This window comes from Dipodomys ordii, unplaced genomic scaffold, assembly GCF_000151885.1.
Source record: "Dipodomys ordii isolate 6190 unplaced genomic scaffold, Dord_2.0 Scaffold22, whole genome shotgun sequence".
Taxonomy (NCBI): domain Eukaryota; kingdom Metazoa; phylum Chordata; class Mammalia; order Rodentia; family Heteromyidae; genus Dipodomys; species Dipodomys ordii.
Genome location: NW_012267238.1, coordinates 6,873,282 through 6,895,516, shown reverse-complemented (window position 1 = coordinate 6,895,516; position 22,235 = coordinate 6,873,282). Strand labels below are relative to the sequence as shown.

Below are 22,235 nucleotides of genomic sequence, written 5' to 3'. Positions count from 1 at the left end.
GTAAGTGTCTGGCACACAACACTTCTCTGAAAGAGGCAACCTTCCATATAGTCCTGTCTGGTCCTAACTGTCCCGTAGACTTCCTTGGGATTCATGAAGAGTAAGAAACCCCAAGCTACCACTTCTCTGTGGATGATGAGCCTTGCGGGCCCACAAACCGCACATCATGATTCATCCCTGTAGTGAAAGTGGCTTTTGAAGTCCACATAGGGGAGGGGCTTGACACAGACATCCATATGAGGTGGACCAAGCAGAGGGCTTTGCATACTTGCACTTTGTGCATAGGAAGCTTGAATAGTGGGCCATAGGCAAAACCAGGTCCTTTAGACAACAAAGCTTGTCCCTTGAACAGCTGAACCCATGAATCTCTAACAGCTCTCCTGGGCCACCAGGCCAGTGGTACTCAGAAAAGCCCTCAAAGTAGGCCAGATTTAAACAGTAGAAATTGTAACTACAGCAAAATAATTCAAAGAAGTCTAGTAAATCACTACTCTCCATAAAACTGCTTTCTCCATATTTTTGGTGCTTCCTAATTCAGGCAACTTGAGTTTAGAGAAAGTATGGAACCTGTAAAGCCACTAACATGTTGTGTGACTATGCACCTCACTGAGCCACCTCTGATTCTGCATCTGTGAAATGGGCGTAACAGTAATACATAACCCTACCTACCTCACAGGGATGTTGTGAGGATCAAATGAAATAATGTATGTGAGAATAAAGACAAATGATTAGTATTGTGTATCTGTTTTCCATGGGGAAGAAACCCTAGTCTTGAATCATAGAGACTCAGATTTAAATCCTGGCTCCCTCACTTGCTATGTAACTTTGGCCAAGTTACTGAGCTTCTCTGATTGTTTTCCTCATTGGGTAACAACTCACACCTTCCTGGATTAAGAGCCTTAAGAAAGTTATTAGAAATCCCAACCAGCCCTAGCACACAGAGCACAGGGTCTTTCAGGAGTTCATTATGGGGCACTACTGTACATTTTAAGAGCCCCAAGAGAGTACAGCTAACAAGCCCTTAACAGGGTACTTCTTATGTGGCCCAGAGAATGAGGCAGTCTGGAAAATGCTAAAAGAACACAGTTCTCAAAAGGGCTGTCTGGATGGTGGAGCTGGGCCCTTGAGGGTAGGTTAGATACTGACAGGATAAGCTAGGAACACAGTTATACAGAAAGCACAAGAGACTTGGCAGCCAGGCAGGAAACACAATCGAGGGTAGGAGTGCACTCTCACTTGGATGTGGCATGAGGAATGGATTAGGACAGGAGTACATCCAACCCAATCCCATCTGGTCCACATGTGATTTAGGTTGGTTCAGCTTAGCAAAACTGTAAGAGAGGCAGGGGTGCATTCCCAGTGGAGAAGGGAGCCAAAGTGGGGTACTGGGGACAGGGTTGTATCACTGTAAAACCCCTCCCTCCCTGTGCTATCTCATCCACATTACAAGGACTCTATCCCAGCCCAGGGGGCAACTCTAGGCTTGCATCAGCTACTTGACTGTTTCTGCCCTGGGTGTAGTCCCAACCATGCAAAGGAATGACCAGAAAGGATGCCACAGGGAACTTCTAGGCACCTAGGTATGACCACTATGGGGCCCAGCCTAACAAGGCCCTTCTCTGTGTGAAGGCCAGTTCAAATGCCACCTCAAGCACCACTCTATGATCTCTGGTCTGTCTTTGGGCCAGAGTCCCCACCCAACCTGTACCCTACACCTCAGTGTCCACACAGCCCTTTTCCCCATTTTGTAAACCACTGTGCAGCCTAAACATAGCACCCCAATTCCAGATTCCTGTTACAAATTATTCCTGACACTGCATCTGTGTGGATGGGGGCTCAGCCAAGGTCAGCTGTGGCCAAAGCAGCAGCCCATCCCTTTCTTAGACCACAGTCTCTCCATATGGACCATTTGCATCTTTCTGGGTCGCAGGAGGCTCAGGACTGATGATGGCAGTTGGCAGGGAAACAAGGATCTATGATCCTCTCCTGGAGCAAAACAACCTTCATAAAAGGCCCAGGCTTGTTTCCAGGCCCTGTGGTCCTTGCTCTAGAGCTCCATCTACATGGACAGCCTAGTGCCCTCTCTCAAAACCCTGTCTGCAGAATCTTTGGGACTGTATATTATCAGCAGAATTGAAGAGACAATCTAGTGACACCCAGTCTACAGCACAGGGACCAAAAGCCTCTGAGGAGAAAAAGGCAGTCTGTGGAAGCCAGACAATCACGGAGCGCCTAAACCCTACCTGACACAAAGGGAGATAAAATAGGCTTTGAGGTAGTGACTGATTATCATGGAAAGTATATGACCCTTGCTACCCAATAGGCAGGGCATTTCAAAACCTTTGTCAACATTAGCTGGCAGTGCTAGATTTGTCCATTCTTTTCCTTATGCCAGGTCCCTCTGAAAGACTGTGTTCCCTTTTGCTGGTAATTGGGTAAAGGCCCAGTTGAGCCACCTTTGAAATCCTCTAGGAATTGGTCCCCAGCTAAAGAACAAAGAGTCCTCTCTCTCTCCCCACAATGAATTCTCTTTATAAATCTTGTATTGAATTTGCTTGATAAACTCTTCAAAAACTTGCAGATTGCCACACTCCATCACATCCATGGTTTCACAGAATCACAGCACACACTGCATTTCACTGCCTTGTCTTCAGAGCATCAGTGTGTCCTTCAGCATTTTGCATAAGCCCCCCTTCTTGACTCCACCAGACAGTCAGTCCAAACTACCTAGTGCTATCCTATACCAGAGGAAATAGTTCTCATCAACTTGCAGTGTTCACAGGCAGTGTGGTACTGGCAAGAAGTCCACAACCAACTCCCCAGGGATAAGGCCTGGTTTGGAACCCAGACCAGTTTTCATGGGGTGATTATGCTCATTTGGTTGATTTCAAGCCATCAATATCACTGACACGCTGGGAAGAGAGGCATACAATGAGCTTTGCAGAGAAAGTGAGCCATCTGCAACACCTCCCTCTTGCTCTGTCCATCTGTCTGTCTCCCTCTTTTCCTCTCTATTTTCCATTGCCAGTATTGGGGCTTAAATCCAGGGCCTCCAGTTGTAGCTTGCCTTTATTTGCTCACAGCTGGCACTCTACCACTCAAGCCCTACCTCCACTTCTAGCTTTTCACTAGTTAATTAGAGATGAATCTCTGGATTTGTCTGCCTAATCTCAGGAGCCTCAGATCTCTTAATTTCTAAATAGTTAGGAGTATAGGCATGAGCCACCAACACCCAAAACACCTCCATCTCTGTTACTGAATTGCATGTTTGTGAAAGCAGGGGCTCTTTATGTCACCAATGCTCAGCACTCAGTGCTTGATAGCCATTTGAGATCCTCCTTAGAAGTGAGACATTTCTAGCCCCATGATGTTCTCTCTTGCTCCAAAGTCTCACTTCAACTTTCTTCTATAGCACTAGAAAAGACCCAAAATTCCTAGCTCTCTGCAGACATGCCAGCCTTCTAAAAGTACATTAAAGATACTGGAATCAGAATGATTGGGACCCAATCTGGCATTGCCACTTAATGGCTAGGCAGCTTTAGACCAATTACCTACCTTCACAATTTCCTTATCTGGAGAGATAATAGTAGCTACCACATAAGGTTGCTGCAAGGATTTGCTAAGTTAATATTCTATATATAGTTTTTGAATGGTACCTGATCATAGAGCATACCTCTGATCCTGGCATATTGCTTAATAAGATTTGTAAATCCTTAGTTTGGGTGGGACATAATAAACTGATCTTTAAAATAATTTTAAAAGCTTCTGTTGTTGCTAGGGGAACTAAGTCCAAGACCATGCACTTATTAGGCAGATGGGTTACATGCTAGGGGAACTAAATCCAAGACCATGCTCTTATTGGGCCAATGAGTTACAACTCCAGCCCCTGAACCATCAAAATGTATTCCCCTCAGTTCTGGAGGCTGCTAAATCCAAGATCAGATAACAAGTAGATTTTAGTATCCTTTGAAAATTATGCATTAACCAACTTTACATCACTGTAATGAAATACCTGATATGGACTGCTTATGAAGAAAGGTTTACTTCTGCTCATGGTTCTTGAGCTTGAGTATTGGGCAGCTCCATGGGTTAGGGTGATATGAGGGTGACACTTCTTGGCAGGCGTGCATATCAGAGCATCTTAAGCCAGGAGGGAGAGAGAGGAGATCAGGGCCCTACAGTCTCCTTCAAGGACATGTCCTCAATGACCTAAAAACTTCCTTTTAAAAAGCCCTCCCCTTGGCAAAGGCCCAAGTCTTTAATACACAGACCTTGGAGCACATTCTGTATCTGAGCTATCACAGCTCATTTTCTTGTCTGTGCAAGGCCATCTTCCCTGTGTCCACACATTAGAAAGGGAAAGGAAGCCCTCCTTTTAAGGGCATTAATCCTGGATGTGGCTCAAATGGTAGAGCACTGGCCTTGAGCACAAAGAGGCTCAGGGACAGCACCAGGCCCTGAGTTCAAGCCCTACAACCAAAAAAAAAAAAAAAAACAGTAAAACCATTAATCCTTCATGAAGGATCTCCCCTCAACATAATCACAGAAAGTCATGATAATAACAATCATAATAATAATCCCCAGCAGCACTTAGTACAGATGAACCCTAAACCTCCCTCCCTTGGGGAGGCTAATAGAGAAGAGAAACAGATTGACAAATTCTAATATTTTAGCCAGAGCTATTGTGTCTCCAGGCAGAATGGGTCACATCAACAGCCCATAATGCCTATGCCATTTCATAGTTTACAAAGCATTTAACTTCCTTTTCTTCATTTAATCCTCGACAGAGTTCTGTGCACACAAGCTGCACAGAAAGTGCTTTATTTTCTTTTGAAAGTATTTTTAAGACATACACACACACACACACACACACACACACACACACACACACACACACACACCAAGTTATCCCCAAACTCACTATCCTCCTGCCTCAGCCTATGGAATGCTGAGATTACAGGCATGTTCTGCCATGCCTAGGTAGAAAGTACCTAGGAAACTGAGGTGAGATGCTTTGGCTATGCTTATACTGCATGTAAGTATAGTTTCTAGCACATAGTGGGCCTTTGGCTAATATTAAATTAAATGTCATTAATTTAAGCAATCAAACTGAGGCAAGAGCCCAAACTAAATCGTCCTTTAGGATTCTTTCTATTCAACTATGGGCCAAAGATAGGACTAGGCTCCAAGTGCCAGGACTCTGCCACTGATGTTAGACCTTGAGAAAATGCAGCATGAGAGAGTTCTTCCAGGCAAAGAAGATTAGATTAGAAGCTGGATTAGAAGAATCACCATTCCATCCAAAAAAAAAAAGACTAGAGAGCCCATGAAGGGACTGTCATGAAGGCTTCAGGCTGTCACCCATCTTGGGATATGAACCTTTTAATATGATACTAAGTAACTGAGGGGTCCTATGGTCTCTATTTTCCAGTGTGAAATACTGGACTGTGTTAAGTGCTGCTAGGGATCAAGAGACCAGGTAAATGGACTCACTCTTGGCAAGTCAGACTGCTACCCCTCCTGTGAGTATAATTAAGAAGCTTTGGTGATAGAGGCATACGCCACTGAAGCACACAATGCTCTCATCTCTTTAGAAGAAAAGCCAGGGGAGAGAATTTGAATTCCCTGCCTCCTATTCTAGGTTCTCCCATGTTTGGCTGCGAAAGGAGAGGGGAATCTACTGGAGACTACCAAGATGTGTCATTTGTTGGCTATTTTGTGTCACAGAATCTGAGGGTGATGTGCTAAAAGAAAACTTCTGATTCACCATCAAATGTGGAGAGGAAAGAGAACTGGATTTGAGTCAAGCAGTACAGGTCCAGACCCTGGCTCTGCCATGAAGTATTAGCAGGCAAGACCATCTTTCTCAATGTCAATGATTCCTTGCATTTTACCCCAGAGGGGTAAAAATACCTCAGGAGGCGGAGACAGGTAGACTGCAAATTCAAGTCCAACCTAGAGTACCTAACCAAAAAAAAAAAAAAGAAGAACCAAAGAACCCTTGCATTACCTATCTGAGACAGTGAAGATAAGGAAAGGCTTTGAAGCACAGTTGGCTCATGCATGTAATCCTAGCTACTCAGGAGGCTGAGATCTGAGGATCGCGATTCAAAACCAGCCTGGACAGGAAAGTCCGTGAGAGTCGTATCTCCAATAAATTACTCAGAAAAAGCCAGAAGAGGCGCTGTGGCTCAAGTGGTAGAGCACTAACCTTGGGCACAGAGAAGCTCAGGGACAGAGCCTAGGCCCTGAGTTCAAGCCCCAGGACCAGCAAATAAATAAGTAAATATGGGAGGAGAAAGTGCATGAGTTCTGGGTGCCCCCCTCTGCCCTCTTCACTCCTCTCCACACTGAACAGAGCTCTCTTGATGCAGAAAACTCTATTCCCAGCCTTGAGCATACTACCTTTAAAGGAAGGGAGCCCCTCAGCTCACCTATATATGTGAGTGACTGAGCTCTACTGCTTCACCCATGACAACCAGCCCAGGCCACAGTCAGGGAGAGAGGAAGCAAGGCCAGGCCCAGGCCCTGACTCCCAGTCCTCTCTCTCCCATACTCTGTGTCACGTATGCAAAGCCCCCTTTTACTTCAGAGTTCTTTCTGTCGCTTGGTCAGTGCAAAGCAGCTTTGGAGAAAGGCCTAAGGAGCCTTTTGGCTCTTAGATTTAGCTATCTATTTAGCAATAGATTTAATTTGGCCAAGGATAAGCCTCATTTAGCTTGACCCTTCACCACTCTACTTCTCTATAGACATGTGATACTGTGTAGCTGCCAGTATCAGGCCCCTGGGCCCTGATGTGGCCCCTGGCCACATGGCCCTGCTGCTCCTCCTTTAATACATCCTTGCTTCCAAAAGCCAGGAAACAGGATGCTCTATCTTGTCAATCCTAAAACACATAGTTTTTCAAATTCCAGCATCTCTGAGGTCAGAATGAGACTTAATTGACAGCAGCTTATAATTGTTAGCTTCTATTCTTGTGTGGTACAACATAAAATAAAATTGTGTTTTGAAGTTATCGTGGATGAAACCAAAGCCAGCCCTGGCCATCTGAAGCCACGCCCCTACAGATTTGTGAGCTGTTTCCCCTGGACTACTTAGGCTCACTTCCTTCTGAACTCACTGTCCCTAACTCACTGATAGGAAAGGTAGCCAACACCACAGAGCTGGCCATCCACAAGCCAAGAAGAGAGGCCCTCTGGAAAAAACAACCCTGCTCACCTTGATCCCAGCCTGCCAGCCTTCAGGCTGAGAAAAAAGAAATTTATATTGCTTCTGCCACCCACCAGAGTTTCTTCATTACAGAAGTCCTACAGTTGAACACAGTGAAGCAGCTGAGATACACAAGGACAACAGCTAGGAAGACAAGAGCCTTTCACCCTGGCTGTCAGCACCATAAACCACGCTTTGGTACAACCTGCAGATCACATGTGGCAGAGAGACCGAGCAAAACATATGTCTGGAGCCCACTTACATATTTAATCTTCTAGGACCTGATGAAACTCGTGCAGACAAATCAAAAAAAAAAAAAAACATTTCCTCTCCAAAAAAAAGGAGGAGGACCCATTCATTGAATTCGGTCCAAGTTGACTTGCTGCCCTGCTGGCCAAAGCCCCAGCTTGAGTTTGGAGTGTTTTGTTCTGCTGTTTTTGAGGACTGGGTCAGCAAAATATATCCCAGGGTTGTTTGTCTATTTTCCTCTGTTACCTCATGACTTCCACACACTACAACTATCAAAGATGTACACTTTGAGGTGAAATGTAAGACATGACTAAGAAAGGCTGAATGATGCATGAGGGTTTTCTTTCTTTTTCTCTTTGGCAGTTTTGGGCATTTAAAGTCTAGGCAGGTGCTCTACTACTAAGATATAACTCTAGCTCTTTTGTTGGTGGTGGTGGTCATGGGGCTTGAACTCAGGGTCTGGATGCTGTCCTTGAGCTCTTTTGCTCAAGGCTTGCATTCTACAACTTTGAGCCACAGCTACACTTTTGGTTTTCTGGTGGTGGTTAATTGGAGATAAGAGTCTCATGGGGACTTTCCAGCCTGGACTGGCTTTGAACCATGATCCTCAGATCTCAGCCTCCTGAGTAGCTAGGATTACAGGTGGGAGCCACCAACACCTGGCTGTTACAGATCTTTTTACATTGGTTATTTTGAGATAAGGTCTCACTTTCTGCTTGGGCCTGAATCTGGATTGTAATCCTCCTAATCTCAGCCTCCCAAAGATCTGGAATGATAGGTGCATGCTACTAGGCCCACTTATTGGTGGAGACAGGGATCTTATGAACTTTTTTCCCTGGCTGGCCTCAAATAGTGATCTTCCTGATCTCAGCCTCTGAAATAGGATTGACAGGCATAAGCCACCTCACCTAGAGTATGATGGTTTCCCTAAAAGTTTCATGCCCAGGAAGTAGTGCTGTGGCTCAAGCGGTAGAGCGCTCCCCTTGAGCTGAAGAGCACAAGGACAGCGCCCAAGCCCAGAGTTCAAGCCCCATGACCAATCAAAAAAAAAATCTGGGGGCTGGGAAGGTGGCTCAGTGGTAGAGCACTTGCCTTGCATGCTCGAGGCCCTGGGTTCGATTCCTCAGCACCACATAAGAAAAAAGCCGGAAGTGGTGCTGTGGCTCAAGTGGTAGAGCGCTACTGAGGAACAGCACCCAGGCCCAGAGTTCAGGCCCCACGACCAGACCCCAAAAAAAAAATCTGGCCAAAGTTTCATGCCCAGTTGGGGTGGTATGATATACCTCAGTCCTGGAGTCTGGCCTTAGCTTCTTTTCTCACTCAGTGAAGCAGTGGGGTCAGTTACCCATTTACAAACATAAGCCAAGGGCTTTCCATGGACACGTACTGTATCAAGGACTGGGGATACCAAAGCATATATTTTTGGACAGCTTCTAGTCCAGGACAGCAATAACTAGTTAAAAAGAACAAAGTGTGGCAGGGGAACAATCTCCCTTCCTGGTTAGAGATGGGGATGAATAGGAAGGCAATATTTGGGCTGGCCTTTGAAGACCAAAAGGAGTTTGCTAGAGCTGAGACTTGGGGAAGACTTCCCAGGAGAACAAAAGCTAAGTGACTTTAAAGAGCAAGGTCCTCAGGAGTCAGAGAGCAGGAGGACCAATGTTTGAGGCCAGCTGGGGAAAAAGTTAGCAAGACCCCAGTCACACAAGCCAGACATGGTCTTGCCTGTCATCTCAGCTACACAGAAGACATAGGTAGGAAGACCAGGGTCCAAGACCAGCCCAGACAAAAAGCAAGATTCTGTCTGCAAAATAAAGAAAAACATATGTTGAGAAGTGGTTCAAGTGGTAGAGTGGCTGCCTAGCAAACATGAGGCTATGAGCTCAAACCCCATTACCATCAGAAAAATAAGAAAGAAAGAGAAGGAAAATGGGGAGAAAGATGAGAGGAGAAGGAAGATAAGAATAAGAGTCTGGTGCTGGTGGCTCATGCCTATAATCCTGGCTACCTGGGAGGCTGAGATCTGAAGATAACAGTTCAAAGCCAGGGCTGGGAAGGTGGCTCAGTGGTAGAGCTCTTGCCTTGCATGCATGAGGCCCTGGGTTCAATTCCTTAGCACCACATAAGCAAAAAGAAAAAAGCCGGAAGTGGTGCTGTGGCTCAAGTGGTAGAGCACTAGCCTTGAGCTGAAGAGATGAGGGACAGCGCCCAGGCCCAGAGTTCAGGCCCCACGACCAGACCCAAAAAAACAAAAACACAGTTCAAAGCCAGCCAGGAAAGTCCATGAAACTTTTTAGCTCCAATTAACCACCCAAAATCCAGAGGTGGAGCTGTGGCTCAACTGGTGAAACATTAGCCTTGAGCTTTTTTGCTCAGGGACAGTACCCAAGAAATGAGTTCAAGCCCCAGGACACACATACACACACACACACACACACACACACACACACACACACACACACACATAAAAATTTAAGACTGCCTGGCTACGAGTCCTGGATCTACCACTTGCTGGCTATGTGACCTTTAGCAAGTTATTTTACTTCTCTGAGCCTTATTTCCTCATCAGACAAATAGGGATAAGAAATATATTTACCTAGGCTGGGAAGGTGGCTCAGTGGTAGAGTGCTTGCTTTGCATGTATGAGGCCCTAGGTTCAATTCGTCAGCACTGCGAAAGCCAGAAGTGGCTCTGTGGCTCAAGTGGTAGAGTGCTAGCCTTGAGCTGAAGAGCTGAGGGACAGTTCTTAGGCCCAGAGTTCAAACCCCATGACCAACAAAAAAAAAAAAGAGAAAGAGATATATTTACCTGATCATAAATATATTTACATGAATCCATGCATATAAAGGGTGGTGTCTATTATATACTCAATGATGATAATTATCAACATTATTATTTCAATGCCTACTTTCCTCACTGGCCAATCTCTGAGGTCCATTAACGTCTGCTGCTCAGGCCCAGGAAGGAACAAGAAAACCTTGACACAGAAACATCATTCACTCCCTTTATGAATTCCAATGTGTTAGTTCTTCTCAATTCTTTATGATCTAGCCTAAACAGCCCCTCCTCTAGCCACTGCTTTCTATAGTTTCCTCTCTGAGCCCCTATTATGAGTAGTAAAGAAAAATATTATTCATTAAGCCGTTCAACAAGCCAAGTACCATGCTAAGTTATTCGTAAAAATATCTTCAATTATTCTTACAATGACCTTCTGAAATAGGAGTAATTATCTGTATCCTACAGAAGCAGGAAAAGCTGAAAGCAATGAAACAAGTGCTAAAGTCATAGAGCTAGTTAGTGACTGAATCAGGATTTGAGCACAGGGGCTACCACTTACTGCTGCCCTGAACTTACCATGGAAAGTGAGCACTTGCCTCTTGAAATGCCCTTGGCCCTTTACCTGGACTCTCTTAGGGAGGGATAATTTCCATGTGCACTCCAGTTCTGGCAGCTTATGGTTTTAGGATCATTGAAGGGAGTTACAAAGGGTCCATTGGCTCTCTAGGAAGTGCCACCAAGGCCTCTGGTGCTCTGTTCTTTTCTAAAAGCAAGTCTCCCCATAATTCAACCTTTTTATGCATCTTTAGAATTCCTGGACTCAGCCTCTGAATATCGATTGTTTGCAGGACCAAGTCAGCAATTTGTGGTTTCCCGACAATGGCTCTGTGTTCTATTATAGACCTTGGCTTGCCTACATTTCCATCACCAGGCAGGGTCTGGCTTACCCTTTTTTCCTGGTGACCTGAAAGCTATTCTGCTTGAGTTCTGTGGTCAGGTCACCTGCCTCATCTCTCAGAGTGGAACCACAGGACCAGACAGAAGACCCAGCTTTGCTATCAAGAAGATAAAACTCAAACAAAACTATAGCTCTTGTCTAGAGAAAGAATTCTTAGGATGCTCTTTTTTAAATGCACATTTTGGTAGTTTAGAGGAAAACAAGCAGTTTTAAATCTAGCAAGCAGTACAATAGGGAGGGCTAAAGCAAGCACTCTTATATGACTGATGGCAAATAAACTAATGCAGTCTCTCTAAAAGACAAATTGGTGTTATTTATTGACTTTTCAAGTATACAACCCTTTAATGCAGCACTTTCAATTCTAGAAATGCATCTCATATTATGTATAACTAATGTATGCTGAAAGGATGAAAGAAGAAAATTATCATATAGATATGCTGATATTATGCAAAGCTGCATATATAACTATGTTTGCTCTTTTATTATTTCTAACAGCAAGATGTTACTTAATCTAAATGAGCATCAGTTGGAGACTTGCCAAATAAATAATTATTTAATCACACAGTGGAACTCTATGCAGTAATTTATAAAAAAGGAATAGATTTTCACATGTTAAAATAAGTCTCTCTTCAAGACATATTTACTACTAAATTAAAAAAGAAAGAGGCACTAGGGATGTAGCTCAGTGGTAGAGGACTTATCTCATATACATGAGGTCTTCAATTCCTAGTATCAGCCTCCAAAAAAAAAAAAAAAACTAAAAGGGAGCCAGGCGCAGGTGGCTCACGCCTGTAATCCTAGCTACTCAGGAAGCTGAGATCTGAGGATCGTGGTTCAAAGCCAGCCCGGGCAGGAGAGACAGTGAGACTCCTATCTCCAATAAACCACCAGAAAACCGGAAGTGGCTCTGTAGCTCAAGTGGTAGAGCGCTCGCCTTGAGCTGAAGAGCTGAGGGACAGCGTCCAGGCCCAGAGTTCAAGCCCCACGGCCGACCAAAAAAAAAAAAAAACTAAAAGGGATGTAGCTAGTGAATATGTAGCTAGTAGTAAAGCATTGATATAGCATGCATGAAAACCTGGATTGAACTCCCAATACTGAAAAACAAACACAATTTTAAAAGTCATGGTATATGGGGCTTAAAAGCTGAGCATACACCGGCCACCAGTGGTTCACACCTGTAATCCTAGCTACTCAGGAGGCTGAGATCTGAGGATCACAGTTCAAAGCCAGCCCGGGCAGAAAAGTCCATGAGACTCTTATCTCCAATAAACTACTAGAAAACCGGAAGTGGCGCTGTGGCTCAAGCAGTAGAGTGCTTACCTTGAGCTGAAGAGCGCAGGGACAGCGCTCAAGCCCAGAGTTCAAGCCCCACACTGACCAAATAAATAAATAAAAACTGAGCATACAGCAGAGTGCCAGTGGCTCATGTTTGTAACCCTAGCTACTCAGGAGGCTGAGAGCTGAGGATCATGGCTCAAAGACAGCCCAGGAGGAAAGTCCATGAGACTCTTATCTCCAGATAACCAGCAAAAAGTCAGAAGTGGGTGTGTGACTCAAGTGGTAGGGCACCTGCCTTGAGCAAAAAAGCTAAGGAACAATATCCAGGCCCTGAGTTCAAGCCCTAGTACCAGATCTATCTATCTATCTATCTAACTATTTAGATATATGGAAGAGGAGAAAATAGAAAAGAATTCATTCAACCTCGGCTTTACCAAACCAGGATGAGGAGTGTACACTTCTTAACCAGACAGGTGGGCTTTTAATACTAAAACCAGTTCCCACTGGGAAGTGTCTTCTTACAGATGGGGGTTTGGAAAGAGGTTTGGTTTGTAGAATAGCAATGAATAACAAAAGTAACAGGAAAGTGGCCTGCTATTATATAGCAAATTAGAGATAGATTGGGAGAATTAGAGCTGGACTCTTAGTCAACTTCTTTCTTTTGTATACAAAATTCCTTAGAAACCACCAGGCCAGTCAACATCAACCTGTTCGTTGGCTCTTTTACAGTGTTGGGCCTTCCACCCAGGGCCTTAGGCCGGCTACCATTGAGTTACACCCCCAATTTCTTATCCTTTCCTCCCTCCCTCCCTCCCCCCTTCTCTGTCTCTCTCTTTCTCTGTCTCTCTCTTTCTCTGTCTCTTTCTGTCTCTCTATGTGTCTCTGTCTCTCTCTGTCTTTCTCTTTCTCTCTCTCTCTTCCTTGTTCTTTCATTCTTTTGACAGGGTCTGGTACTGAACTCAAACCCCTCCCATTTCAGCCTCCCAAGTACTGCAATTACAGGCTCCTATTTTTTAATCAGTTTTTTTTCAATCTATCATTCTTATCATCATAAATCATTTGTTCAACAAGTGCTTACTGAGATCCTACCATAGCCCAAGATATGCAGGGAGCTGGAGCAATCAAAATGATTTGTATGGGATCTGATTTAGACCCATGGGTGAAATACTCTGTTACAGATTGGATGTCTGTGATCCCACGTCTCACCTCCCATCCATAAATTGCAATCTTAACCATTAATGTGAAGATATAGGAGAGGGACCTTTATGTGGTAATTAGGTCATGAGAGTGGAGAACTCATGAATGAACTTAGAGGTCTCTAAGGGACTCCAGAGAGCTCTCACTGGTTTTCCACCATGGGAAGGTAAAACAAGAAGTTGGCAGGCTACAACCTGGATAAATGGCCCTTGCCAAAACCCTCTTCCTCAATTCCAGTCTTCAACTCTGAAAAGGAAACAGTTGCTATTTATAAGCCACCTCATCTACGGTAATTTGTTATAGCAGTTCTAAAACATGCTTATGAACACGTCAAGATGGGAAAAATTATTATACTAACTGCTTGTCCTAGAACTTGTCTTTGGAAAGGAACTACTTTTGTTTAGCATACCACATTGTTTAGATCTTGGGCAGAAAGAGAGGCCAAGAGCAGAAGGTACTCTGATGAGTAAACATGAGAAAAGCTGTAGAAGAGGTTTGTCACTTGGGAGTGTGAGCTGCTAGGAGAGATGAGGAAAGGAGTAAAGGGCAAAGTACAGACATCATGTGGACAAGTAACCAAAAGGCACAAAAAACGCCAGACTGACTCCTAAGATTTTAAAGTATTTGCTATGTGAACCTGGCTCTTCAGCAAAATTTAGTAAATACCGTGTGAGATTTGAGTGAAAGCACGGAATGCTCTCCTTGGATTACAGATGCCCCAGGTGAGAGAAACAGGATATCAGGAGAAATGAGATATGAAAATGTTGAGAATCTGCCAAAAAATATAAAACAGAACAGCACTGGTGACTCACAACTATAATCCTATTTACTGAGGAGATTCAAAGTTTGAAGCCAGGCTGGGCAGCAAAGTCCATAAGACTCTTATCTCCAATAAACTATTCAGAAAAAAAAAACCAACAACAAAAGAAAGTAACCTGTGGTTCAAGTGGTAGAGTGCTAGCCTTGAGCAAAAGAAGCTAAGGGACAGTGCCCAAGCCTTGAGTTTAAGACCCAGGATTGGCACACACACAAAAATAACAAATATAAAACAAGGATTTGACTTCTTCAGGCATAAAGTTGCAAGGAAGTCATTGAAAAAAGTCCTAGATGAGCAGGGCACTGGTGGCTCATGCCTGTAATCCTAGCTACTCAGGAGGCTGAGAGCTGAGGATCAGGGTTTGAAGCCAGCCCCCACAGGAAAGTCCATGAGACTCTTATCTCCAATTAACCACCAGAAAACTGGAAGTGGTGCTGTGGCTCAATGTTACCACATGGCTATCCTTAAGTGTAAAAGCTCAGGAACAGTGCCTACGTTCAAGCCCCAAATGAGTCATAGAGGATCTGGCTGTCATTTAGGTTACACTTCCAACAACCACTCTACAATTTATTAAAAGAAGCCTATAGAAAGTGCTTTGGAAAATTTCTATCCTTTAGTCTGTCTCATGAAGGATATATGGGAGCTTGTCACAAGGTAGAAAACAATGGTATTTGGGGGAAAGGGACCAGTCCATGCAAGGCATGTATGGATGAGGAACATGGTGTGTTCAGAGAATAGCAAAAGTCACCTTGTGGCTAGGACAGGTTTACCTTGCTGGAGAAGCAAGCAGGGGCAGGGGGCTGGGTCACAGAGGCCTGAATGACAGTTGCTCCCTGTAGATGATGTGAACCTGCTGCAAAGTCAGAGGAAGACTCAAGTTGTAGAAGCTCTTTCTGTCAGGATGTAGCAGCAGGCCTTTCCTTGTACTTTGTTAATATCTCTAATTGCTGCACTCATCACAGTCAATTAACAACTGATTGTGTTGTAGCAGACTCTGAGCTCCAAGAAGCCAGTGAGATTATAGGGAAAATGTAAGCTAGACAGTCTCAGATTAAAATCTTAGCTCCTCCTGTTACTGAGTATCCTTGAGCCTCGACTTTCTCGTCTGCAAAGTGGAGGAAATCACAGTACTACCTCAAAGGACAGTTGTAAAAAAATAAAAGGAAAAGAAGGGCTCAGGTAATGCAGCTCTTGTTTTCATTCATCCTCAAATTCTCAGGGCCCAGCTCAGCTTGAGAGCTCTGTTGAAATACAGAATGGGAAAAATAACCTTTGATAATGATCTAGGGATAACTAAATAATCATATTCCTGATAGACCAAGAAGGCAGCTTAGACATCTGTGTTAACTTTAAAATATATGAACAGGGCTGAGAAGGTGGCTCAGTGGTAGAGTGCTTGCCTTGCATGCATGAGGCCCTGGGTTCAATTCCTCAGCACCACATAAGCAAAAAGAAAAAGCCGGAAGTGGCACTGTGGCTCAAATGGTAGAGTGCTAGCCTTGAGCTGAAGAGCTGAGGGACAGCGCCCAGGCCCAGAGTTCAGGCCTCACGACCAGAACACCCCCCCAAAAAAAGAAAAAAAATATATATATGAACAAACTCTGCTAATTCCTGCCATCAAGAAGTGAAGTCTTGCCAGGTGCCAGTCATTCACACTTGTAATCCTATCTACTGAGAAGGCTGAGATCTGAGGATCATGGTTCAAAGCCAGCCTGGGAAGAAAGGTCCCCTTGAGACTCTAATTTCCAATTAACCACTCAAAAACTGGAAGTGGCGCAGTGCCTTGAACACAAAGAGGCTCAAGGACAGCACCCAGGCCCTAAGTTCAAGCCCCACAATTGACAAAAAAAAAAAAAGTGAAGTCTTGTCACTTTTTCATTGAAGGCAGGCTGGGATCTTATAAGTAGCTTTTAACAAATAAAGCAGAAATGGTGGTTTGTTCCTTCAGACTCTATGTCATGAAAAGCAATACAATTGGGTCACATAGCCAAGAGACATGTCCTGAGGATGAGCAATTGGCACAAAGAAAAGCCTGTGTGGATAAGAATGAGACTTCTCTCTGGCTTTGGAGGTGGTTCTTCTTGCTTTAGTTGATTTTAGCTCTTATGTCCTCCCAGTACTCAGGAAGACAAGGCAGGATTTTCACCAGTTTGAGACCAGCATGGTTACATAGTGAGTTCTAGACCAACCTGGGCTATATAAGATGGCTTCAAAAATAAAATAAAATTATAACAATAAATGAAAACTAAGTGTTCAGAACCCACAACACTGCTGCAGTGACCAAGAGTTAGTGGCTATAGTTCTAGCTACTTAGGAAGCTGAGATCTGAGGATTCTGATTCAAAGCAGCAGGTGGGGGAGGGGGGCAGGAAGAAAAGTCCTTGAGACTTATCTCCAATTAACACTAAAAAGCTGGAAATGGAGGTGTGGCTCAAGAGGTAGACTAAAGCCAAGGGACAGTACCGAGGCCCTGAGTTCAAGTCTCAGTACAGGCACCAAAAACAAACAAATAAAAAAAAACCCAGGTGCAGTGTGTGAGATCATCAAAATCAAAGCAATCTTCCCCTGAAAAAGAAGCTTGTTGGTGGTCAGGAGAGTTTTCCAGGCACCATCCATGCCTAGGAACTGGAGCAGAAGGCTCAGCTTCTTGGAAAGGAAAGAGGCCAGATCTCATGGTTTCTGAGAAATGTCTCCAAATTACATACTGTTCCATCTGCTCAGATTTCCCAGTTTGACAACCCTATGAACTGACATTGGCCCTATTTTGCAATTTTCCCCCACATCTCAATTCTGTTCATCCTGAGCAGGATACTGTGAAGGAAAATGTGAGGACTTGGGGATAGGAGAGATGGGGTTAGAATCCTGTTTCAGATATGAATTCAACAGATAATGTTGTGCCAGTTGTTGGGCCAGCTGCAGCCCCTACAAAGTTAGATCAAAACGAGGGGACTATATAACCACAAAAATAAATGTAAAACTTTACTTTGTATGTCCCTCCCCCACAGTATAACCCCTGCTTTCACTGTATTTGATGTCGGTATAATTTGTGGAGGGGAAGGGGAAAAAAATCATTTAAATAGGGATACAGGTGGACTCATTGCAACAATGAGATGTACAAGTCGTTATGTCGAAAACGAACTTTACAACTTTGGTGGGGGGGGGCCCTGCGGAGTGAGGAGAATTGGGTGGAGGGGCAGGAGGAGGATGGGAAGGGATGGGAAGGGGAAACAAAGGAGGAGGCTACAATGCTTGATAAGAAATATACTCATTATCTTGCCCATGTAATTGTAACCCTTCTGTACAGTATTTTCACAATTAAAAAAAAAGAATACAAAAAAAACCCCAAAACTTTACTTAGCTGATAAGGGTATGAGACCGGATTAGGGGAGATCAAGGAAAGTTATGCTGGGGAAGAGAGCTAAAAGGAAGAACTAATTAACCTAAGAGTAGAAGGAAGAACTTTCTAGACAAAAGGAACAGCATATATAAACAGTGACAAGAGAGATAAGCTTGTGGCTGTGCTGAAAACAGGTGAGTGCAGCGAGAGCTATGGAAAGAACTGGATGCAAGTGAGAGGTAGCTAGGAGGCCATCTAAGCAGGACTTGGCAATAGTAGTTAGAAATGCTTCTCGGGCAGGGAATGTGGTCTTGTGGTAGAGTGCTTGACTAACATGCACAAGGCTACGGGTTCAATTCCTTGGTACCACATAAACAAAAATGAAAAAACAAAAAATGCTTCTAGCTGAAATAACAACCTAGTCAATAGTCTTAAATACATAAATGTGTATTCTGAATCTTCACTTAATAAGAAGTTTGGTAGAGCTGGGCACCAGTGCCTCACACCCACAATCCTAACTACTAAGGAGGCAGAGATCTAAGGCTTGAGGTTCCAAGCTAGCCTGGGAAGAAAAGTTCATGAAACTCTTCAATTAATCAGCAAAAAGCCAGAAGCTGAAGATATGGGTAGAATCACACTTTTTTTTTCTTTTTGGTAGTGGAGCCTGAACTCTGGGGCCTGGGCACTGTCCCTCAGCTCTTCAGCTCAAGGCTAGCATTCTGCCACTTGCACCATAGCACCACTTCTGGCTTTTTCTGCTTATGTGGTGCTGAGGAATTGAACCCAGGGCTTCATGCATGTAAGGCAAGCACTCTACCACTGAGCCATCTTCCCAGCCCTACAATCATACCTTGAGTGATAGAATACCAGTTCTGAGTAGAAAAAGCCAAGTGAGAGAGAGTTCAAGTCCCAGTATTGGCATGCACAAGTGTGGGCACGCACATGTGCATGCACTCGTGCGTGCGTGTGCACACACACACACACACACACACACAACCACCACCCAAAACAAAATAAAGAGAACAAAAACCCCCACAGTAAGTGATATATTGAGTAGCATAATCAGCAAATATAGGAAGGAAGCAAAGAACTTGATGGTTGGTATCATTAGCTGAGTTGATAATATTGAAAATCAGGAAGTGGCACTGTGGCTCAAGTGGGAGAGCACTCGCCTTGAGCTGAAGAGCGAAGGGACAGCGCCCAGGCCCAGAGTTCAAGCCCCACGAGCCACAAAAAAAAATAATTAAAAAAAGATAATATTGAAAATCAGCTGTTCCATTTTAGATATACTGAGTTTGAGATATGTGGTAAACTTAACAATGGCCTTCAAAAGATATCCACATCCTAATCCCTAGAACCTATAGTGTCATTTTATGTAGAAAGAGATTTAGTAGTTGTGATTAAATTAAGGGTTGTGAAATGAAGAGTACCTGGATATCCAGATAGACCTATATGTCACAAGTATCCTCTTAAGAAGGAAGCAACAGAGGGAGATTTTGCTCCCAGAAGATCTAGTTACAGAATGGTAAGACACTGAGAAGATGGATTATCATGAGAAAGAAGCAATAGAAGATATGATAGTGAAAGTTGTAATAGCTAACTAGATTCTTAGAAACCGAAGAGATTCTTCTCTCAGCTTCCAGAAGGAAGCTGGTGACACCTTGACTTTGGACCAATCAGACTTTCAAACATTTCAGACTTTTGGTCTACAGAACTAGGAGAATAAATGTGGAGCCCTTGGCACTGTTTTATTGGCTGGTACTGGGGTCTTGTCAGAGTGACAAATTTTTCTGGTTCCCAGTCTCCTGAGTAATTAGGATTACAGGTGTAAGCCACTGGCACCCAGCTCAATTTGTGTTGTTTTAAGCTACTAACTTTGAAATGATTTTTCTTTCTTTTTCTTTCTTTTCTTTTTTCTTTCTTTTTATTTATTTCTTTTCTTTTTCTTTCTTTTTTTTTATTTTTTGCAGTGCTGAGGTTTGAATTCAATTCAAGGCCATGTACTTGGTATTCTATGGCATGAGCCATGCCTTCAGCCAAGTTTGTAGTTTACAGTAGCTGGAAAATGTTTTAAAACATCTAAGAGTTCAAAGTGTGGTAGTATGCATCTGTATGTAATCCCTGCCTTGGGAAGCAAGAAGGTCTCAGAGTTTCAAGAGTTCCAGGCCAGCCTAACTACACACCTATACTCTGTCTCAAAAAGACCTTTAATAATTAAAAAAAAAAAATCTTGGGGAGACATCTGTTCCAAGATAGAGCGTTTAGCTAGCAAGCATGGTGCCCTGGGTTTAATCTTCAGCACTATAAAAATAAGAGGAAAAAAAGAAAAAGAAAACCACCTATTAGGGGTGGGGAACTTTTTCTTCCCAGGGCCACTAGGATGTTTATAGCATCATTACAGGATATTTATAACATCATTAACTGTCTGTCTCAGAGCTGGGAGTTCCCCCCCCAAAAAAAAAAAGATGCTCATATGATAAGAGGGATGAACTTAAAATATAACTTTGAACATCAAATACAAGTGGAGGGCAGATAAAGGGGGAGGCGGGGCATAGTTATATTACACCTACGAGCTGTGCGTCGCTCAGCAAGCTTTGGGGAAGGATACTGGGGTGTAAACTCAAGGTTCTGGCTTTTCCTGGCTGGCTGGAAACGTACTCTACCATTTGAGCCACGCCCCCCAGTGTCTGATCACTTAATTCTGAGCCACACACCAGGACCTGAGCAATCAATCCTGTCCGGGCACATCACGCTATTTATACGCATTCTCCTCAACCTCACGGCCACTTTGTGAGGTTGTTGTTGTTGTTGTTATTACTATTATTATTACCGTGAAGTATAAAAAGGAAAAGCTGATGCTTAGTTTGTCTAAGCCCACTCAGTACCCAGCAGAGACACGCTGCGGGTGCCTCCCGTCCTGGTGGCGGGAACCAGGGCACTCAGCAGAAGGCGCCCAGAGCCTACTTCAGAGTAAGTTCTAGAAACCGAATGGTTTTGACCCGCTTTCCTGTCTTCTTGCCACTTGGGACTTACCATTCCGGTTCAGTCATCTGCAGTCATTAGCGGGTGACAAGAGGTCTGTCCCCTCCACTAGCACTGCGGACATTGATAAGGTAAAACAGCTGGTTTTTCTTCTTCTCACGCAGGTGTGCCAAACTCCAAGTAAAATAAAGATCACAACCCCAGTCAGACGACCAGCTACTATATGGATGCAGGTATGAATTAGAAGCGGGGGTGGGGGGGGGGGGATTAAAGCCTTTGGCCACCTTTTAAACGACCTCTCACACTCCGCGTACCTTGGAAGGGAGGCGCGCCTCGAGAAACACCGAGGGCGGGAGAGTTTAAATCCCCGAGTCCCCGCCTCCTGCGTGCCGCACGCGCACAGCTCCCCGAGCCGGCCCCTCCGAGGGCCTTCTGCGCTTGCGCGGGAACCCGGATGTGGATCCACGCGGTTTGAAAGTGAGTGGTGCTGAAGGAATGGCGGCGCCCGGAGTTGCTGCGGATGGTGGCCATTGGTTTTCGGCTTTGGCGCTCGGGGTCACCTTCCTCAAATGCCTTCTCATTCCTACCTAGTAAGGACCTGCACGGCCAGGGGCTGGGCGGGAAGGCCCCGCGGTGGGTCGGCGCGGGAGTGAAGCTGGTGGTAATCCTGGGGATGCCCGGGAAGGAGAGCGTCCGGCCCTGCGCTCAGCAGTGCGCCTTTGTCGGGAGCCCCGCCGTGCGGGAGAACTGCTGTAACAGCTGCGGCTGGTAAGGGCTCGCGAGTCATCTTAGAGTCTGTGGGCCCCTGGGTCCTCATCCTAATTGGCGGGTTTAAGATCACCCGCCGACACCGTTCCGCCAGGGTCGGCCTCTCCTCTGGCACCAGCCACTCAGTGCTCTCAATCGCCCACATGCAGTGGAGGGCAAAACATTTCCAGATCTTCCCCTCCGTGGAGTTGATGGCAGCAAATAAGACCAAACAGGGAAGCTTCAGAGGGTGATAAGGTCCGTGAAGGAGATAGCGACTACGTGGCAGAGCCTTGACTCCTCTTGTAGGAGGTGATGTTTTAAGAGTTAAAATCCAGAGAATGAAAAACTAAGCAATATTTAAAAAATCAGTTCAAGAATGATGAAAGTAAAGTGCAAAAGTCCCGTGGTGGAAAGCACTCGGAGCATTCTAATTGTAGAATGTACTCACTGTGGGTGAAGAGCAATAAAGGAGGAAAAGTGACACAGGTTAATATAAGCAGTGGCAAGATGACACTGGACTATTAAGATCATATTTAAGGGCTGAAAAGATGGCTCAGTGGTAGAGTGCTTGCCTTGCATGTATGAGGCCCTGGGTTCGATTCCTCAGCACCACATAAGCAGAAAAAGCCAGAAGTGGTGCTGTGGCTCAAGTGGTAGAGCACTAGCCTTGAGCTGAAGAGC

The 22,235-nt window shown here is 44.5% G+C and overlaps 1 protein-coding gene across 2 annotated transcripts in view; it reads left to right on the top strand.

Annotated features, from left to right (window-relative positions):
- The first annotated feature begins 21,240 nt into the window (after nucleotides 1-21,240).
- The window catches only part of Alg8 (ALG8, alpha-1,3-glucosyltransferase), a 26,897-nt gene continuing 25,902 nt past the window's right edge, over nucleotides 21,241-22,235 (top strand). Inside the window, exon 1 of one of the 2 annotated variants that reach the window (XM_013014183.1) lies at nucleotides 21,241-21,394. In XM_013014183.1, the coding sequence (XP_012869637.1) occupies nucleotides 21,300-21,394 (95 nt within the window). In that variant the 5' untranslated portion in view covers nucleotides 21,241-21,299. The remainder of the gene's footprint in view (nucleotides 21,395-22,235) is intronic. The other variant, XM_013014184.1, reaches the window with a different exon arrangement.